Genomic DNA, 6,080 nt, shown 5'->3' with positions numbered 1-6,080 from the left:
TCTATCATATTGTTCTGCGACAATAGTGGAGCGGTTACACAATCCAAGGATCTAAGGAATCACAACAAAGGAATGCACATAGAAAGAAAGTACCACATCATTCGAGACATTGTTGCTAGTTGAGATGTAGTGGTAGCAAAGATTAAAACTGCAAATAATCTAGCAGATCCCTTTACTAAAGCCTTGCCTCAAAGGACTTTCGAGTCACATTTGGAGGGAATGGGAGTTAGATTAGTGCATAATAGTCTTTAGGGCAAGTGAGAGACTGTTAGGATTAGTGCCCTTAAATCCTATTGTATGATGCTTTGTATGACATTATGTATAACTTAATGTTGTATTAATAAAGTTGTTTTATTATAATCTAAAATAATGGTAACATGAATATTGAACATTATCATATAGTCCATGAGATGCATAGTATGTGATTTATATGAAAAGTCACAGAAGATATAGATCATAAGTTCTTTGTAAACTCAGAATTGTAGTTCGTAGTCGGTGATGAAATTGGGCATTTCATCTATGAAGACTATAACATATCAACTAATAAGATGATTTGTCTTGATCATGGAAATGGAGATTTCTAGTTGGTATGTTGATATGTTTTAAGAGTTAAAACATATTGAACTGGACTACTGTGAGATTTATTATTCTCCTAACGACTATCAAATGAATAATAAACTCACGACTTATATTTGCATGAACTCTTAATCCTGAGAGAACAATGGACCTGATCATGACGTGTAAGTTGCTTTGATATATCAGGAGTGAGATCGAAAGTTACGATCAAAACTTCAGTATGTTAGGCAACCACATTTAGTGTTAATGGAGCATATATTCTCAAAATGGAATTTATAATCTCTTAACGGATATACAAAATATTCCCTTGAGATAAGTTTAATGGGTTTGTTATTCAGAATGTTACGCCTAACTACTTTAGTAAATAGTTACTAGGGTATATGTTTATGAAATTGGATTTCATAAATATATGATGAATAACTTGAAGGATTAAACCGGGTGCTCAAGGATCAAGATGTAGTAATTTATAAAGTGGTAGTTTACATTTATGACTTTATGTTACTATGAATATTTTATGAAGGGATTGCATGTACAATAAAGTCTTGAGATATAATTTATTAATAAGGCCTAGAATGCAATTATATTTATATAGTGGTATTAAATATAATTAATGGTAACTTTGGACTTGTCAAGAGTTAACAGAAAAGCCCAAGGCCTATTGGAGCTAGTGTCTTATTGGTCCCTTTTGGTCCCTTTTGGTCTCACCCCAAGCCATATACTAAAGCCCAATTGGAAAGGCCTTAAAGGCTAGTCCAATTAGATAATTAGTTATAAGGAGAGAAACATACATAATTTTATAGAGTGAGACATCATTCTGAAATGGTGTGTATGTGAGTGTTAGACACTCTCTAATTCTCTCTTGAATAAACTCATATAACTGATTGAGAGACCACACTTCTTGGGCATTAGTGGAATTGGAGTGAAGATTAAAAGTGTTCCCAGGTGCTTCTAACCTTTGTTTTGAAATTCACTGCTTCAAGGTACGCTCTCTTGTTCTTAAATTCTGAAACTTAGATAGTGCATATTATAAATAGCGAATGAAGTAGATCCGTTAATTTTCCGCTACGTATGTTTTGTATGCTATACAACTCACTAGGTGGAACATAATCCAAGTTGGTGTGTGTCTAACAATCATGGCAACTTTTCACATAATCCACGCAATCAGTCTCCATCATATTCCGATAATACCCTATCCTTAGGATTTTCTTGGCTAACATTCTTCCATTCATATGAGGGCCATAAATCCCTTAATGAATTTCTTCCATTACCATCTCGGCTTCTTTCTTCTTTAAGCAATGAAGGTGTATACCATTGTAGGACCTTCTATAGAGTTGTTCCCCACATAGGATGTATTGTGTTGCCATCATCCTAATAGAACGATGTTCTCTCTTATCAGCACCATCTACATATGCCCCTAATTCCAAGAACCTCATGATGTCATAGTACCATGGAACTTCCTTTTCCTCTATGGTCATTACCAAAGCTTTGGTCTTCCCTTTGTGCACTTCCTCATAACTTTGTTCGATCTCTAAGGGTTGTGTCCACACTCCCTCAGGTATTTCAACCAAGAAGGCTAAGGTAGCTAAGCCAGCTAAGGCATCCATAAATTGATTTTGAGCTCTAGGGATGATTGCATACTCAATCTTGTCAAAGGTCTTGGTCAAGTCCTCCAAGTATTGTTGATAAGGCTTCAAGTGTTTTTCCTTCACCTTCCACAACTTTTGTGCTTAGGCTATTACCAAAGTTGAATCTCTAAAGACTTCGGCCTTTTTTACCCTCAATGCTCAAAGAGCTTCCATTCCGGCAATACAACATATTCAGTCATGTTATTTGTTGCTTTAAAGTTCAACTTGATTGTCAAAGGTATGTGAAATCCCTCAAGAGTGATCAAGAGTATTCCTATCCCATTCCCTAACTCAACATCAAAAATGTCCTCATTTGGAAAGTTTTCTTTACAATCTTCCCCCTTTATAGGATTCTTGGTACAAAAATCTGACATGACGCTCCCTTTGATAATTTTTCTAGCCACATACTTCAAATCAAATTCCACCAACAAGATCAACCATCTTGACAATCTTCCACTCAAAGCAAGCTTCTCAAAGAGATACTTCAATAGGTCCATTCTTGTTACCAAAGGTAAGATGATATGTCTCAAATTCTCTATGACCCAAACAATTTTGAAGCATGACTTTTCTATGGGAATGTACCTAGTCTCATAATCATGGAACATCTTGCTAAAGTAGTATATGGCCTTCTCATTCGTGTCATTGTCTTCTTATGCAAGCATACTTCCGACCTCATCCCCTGTGATGGAGAGGAATAGGAGAAAGGGTTTTCCATGTTGAGAAGGCACTAGGATAGGTGGGTAGAGGAGATATTCCTTGATAAGTTCAAAGGCTTTTTGGCACTCATCATTCCATGTATGTGGTTCGTTCTTCCTTAGGAGTTTAAAGATGGGCTCACAAGTGGAGGTGAGCTTGGCAATGAACCGACTAATGTATTGTAATCAACCCAAGAAACCCGTTATCTCCTTCTCACTTCTGGGTGACGACATCTCTAATATGGCTTTGATCTTGGATGAGTCAACTTCTATCCCTTTATCACTTACTAGAGAGCCTAGTAATTTCCCGGAGGTTACCCCAAATGTACACTTTTGTGGGTTAAATTTGATGGAAATATGCATGTACATAGCGGAAATATAACGGATCTACTTCATTCATAAATGTTAACATGTACCATGTAAGTTTCAGAATTTAAGAACAAGAGAGTGTACCTTGGAGCGATGAATTTCAAAAACAGAAGATCAAAAGCACTTGGGAACACTTTCAATCTTCACTCCAATTCCACTAACGCTCAAGATGCGTGGTCTCTCAATCATTTACAAAGGGAGAATGTCAAAGTGTCTAATACTTCTTACACCACTTCTGTACCATGTAAGTTTCAGAATTTAAGAACAAGAGAGTGTACCTTGGAGCGATGAATTTCAAAAACAGAAGATTAGAAGCACTTGGGAACACTTTCAATCTTCACTCCAATTCCACTAACGCTCAAGATGCGTGGTCTCTCAATCATTTACAAAGGGAGAATGTCAAAGTGTCTAATACTTCTTACACCACTTCGTAATAGTGTTCATACAATTTTCTCTACCGAAAATTCTATATGTTTTTCCCTTTTGTTTCTAACTAATTATCTAATTGGGCTGGCCTTTTGGGCCTTTCCAATTGGGCTTAAGTGTGTGGTTTGGAGTGGGACCAATAAGACACTAGCTCCAATGGTCCTTGGGTTTTTCTATAAACTCTTGACAAGTCCAAAGTTACCATTAACTATATTTAATACCATTATATAAATATAATTGCGCTCTAGGCCTTATTTATAAACTATATTCCAAGACTTTATTGTATATGCAACCTCTTCATAAAATATTCGTAGTAACACAAAGTCATGAATGTAAACTGTCACTTTGTAAATTACTACATCTTATCCTCGAGTACCCCGTTTAATCCTTTAAGTTATTCATCATATATTTATAAAATTCAATTTCATAAATATATACACTAATAACTATTTACTAAAGTAGTTAGGCCTAACATTTTGAATAACAAACCCATTAAACTTATCTCAAGGGAATATTTTGTATCTCCATTAAGGGACTATGAATTTCATCTTGAGAATATAGGTTCTATCAACACTAAATGTGGTTGCCCAACATACTGAGATTTTGATCGTTTCTTTAGACTTCACTCTTGATATATCAAAGCAACCTACACCTCATGATCAGGTCCATTATTCTCTCAGGGTTAAGAGTTCATGTAAATATAAGTCGTGAGTATATTATTCATTTGACAGTTGTTAGGAAAATAATAAATCTCACACCGGTCCAGTTCAATATGTTTTAACTCTTAAAACATACCAACATATCAACTAGAAATCTCAATTTCTATGATCAAGACAAATCATCTTAGTTGATATGTTATAGTCTTCGTAGGTTAAATGCCCAATTTCATCACCGACTACGAACTACAATTCTGAGTTTACAAAGAACTTGTGATTTATATCTTCTGTAACTTTTCACATAAATCACATACTATGCATCTCATGGACTATATGATAATGTCTCAATATTCATGTTACCATTATTTTTAGATAATAACAAAACAACTTTATTAAATACAACATTAAGTCATATATAATGTCATACATAATAACATACATAGCATCATACAATAGGATTTAAGGGCACACATCCTAACAAAATCTTAGTCTATACTCTTTAATCCTCTCAAAGAACTTCCTCGAGTTTACGGTGTGACTTTCTCTATCCTTGGATTTTACTATCATATCATCAACATAGACCTCCACCTCATTATGCATCATATCATGTAACAAGGCTATGGCCATCCTTTAGTAGATTGTCCCAGCATTCTTAAGGCCAAACAGCATCACCGTGTAACAATAGATTCCCCATTCGGTAGTGAAAGTGGCTTTGGTCATATCTTTGGGAGTCATTTTGATTTGGTTATACCCCAAGAAACCATCCATGAAAGACATCAAGGCACTTCCCGCCGTGTTATCCACCAGGACATCAATGTGAGGAAGAGGAAAGTCATCTTTAGGGCATGCCTTATCCAAGTCCCAAAATTCCACACACATCCTCACCTTCCCATCCTTCTTAGGTATGGGCATAACATTGGCTATCCATTTGGCTTGGTGTATGGGTTTGATGAACCCTAACTTTAATTTCTTAGTAACTTCTTCCTTGATTTTTAAGAACTATTTGGTTCTCATTCTTCTCAACTTTTGTTTGACGAGTACCATGTGATCATGAGTATCAATGTGATGTTGAGTTATCTCAGGGTCAAACACCTCTTGAAATTCCGTGAGGAGTTCTTGAAGATCTTTTCTTTATTTTTCATTTTGAGTTGAGTCAATTTTAATTAAGCGTGGAATCTCATTATTGCCCAAATTAATAGTTTCAAGAGTTGGTTCCATAGGTTCAATTTTCTTTTCAAGTTGTTTATTAATTTCACTTTCAAATTCATTTGAATCATTTAAGTGCAGAATTTCATTGTTATGAGACACATCAAAGTAAGCCAAATTAGAATTCATCTTATTGAAAATATTGAAAAGTACATTGAAACTTCCATTACAAAACTTTTTCCCCATGTTTTCAAAAAACCCAAACCAAGTCTAATTATTAATGGAACCTACAATAGGCATGATAAATTCTGTCTTTTCTTCTTCAAGACTTGACACTCTTCTCCTCGCCCTTCTTCAGCTTAGCAGACCATTTTTCCCCCTTCAGAGGTTTCCATACATGCATAATTTTGGTTATGTCATACAGATCCTCGCCCTTATTGGGGAAGTCTCTCCCCACCTTGTCAAAGAACCAGTCACCATCATCCCCACTCCAACATGATCTTCCCACAATCTCGTTCGAGGTCCAATCTAGCCAATCATGATCTTCCCACAATCTCATGTCTCCCGATTCAAAGAAGCCTTTGACA

The 6,080-nt window shown here is 35.6% G+C and overlaps 1 protein-coding gene across 1 annotated transcript; it reads right to left on the bottom strand.

The window, feature by feature from the left end:
* Positions 1 to 1,823: 1,823 nt before the first annotated feature.
* LOC142625206 (uncharacterized) lies at positions 1,824 to 2,698 on the bottom strand. The gene is made up of 2 exons (XM_075798899.1): positions 2,387 to 2,698; positions 1,824 to 2,285 (listed from the first exon to the last, which is right to left on the bottom strand). The coding sequence occupies exons 1-2, from the start codon at positions 2,696 to 2,698 to the stop codon at positions 1,824 to 1,826; spliced, it is 774 nt and encodes a 257-aa protein (XP_075655014.1).
* Positions 2,699 to 6,080: the final 3,382 nt, after the last annotated feature.

The sequence above is a fragment of the Castanea sativa genome, chromosome 2 (genome assembly GCF_040712315.1).
Source record: "Castanea sativa cultivar Marrone di Chiusa Pesio chromosome 2, ASM4071231v1".
Classification (NCBI taxonomy): domain Eukaryota; kingdom Viridiplantae; phylum Streptophyta; class Magnoliopsida; order Fagales; family Fagaceae; genus Castanea; species Castanea sativa.
This window is presented reverse-complemented; position numbering and strand designations above follow the sequence as displayed.

Excerpts from the sequence above, each read along its gene's own strand:
- LOC142625206 (XM_075798899.1), bottom strand. The coding sequence starts at position 2,698 with ATGGACCTATTGAAGTATCTCTTTGAGAAGCTTGCTTTGAGTGGAAGA. Across the intron at positions 2,286-2,386 it reads ATAACATGACTGAATATGTT|GTGAAGGAAAAACACTTGAA; the intron begins GTATTGCCGGAA and ends AAGTTGTGGAAG.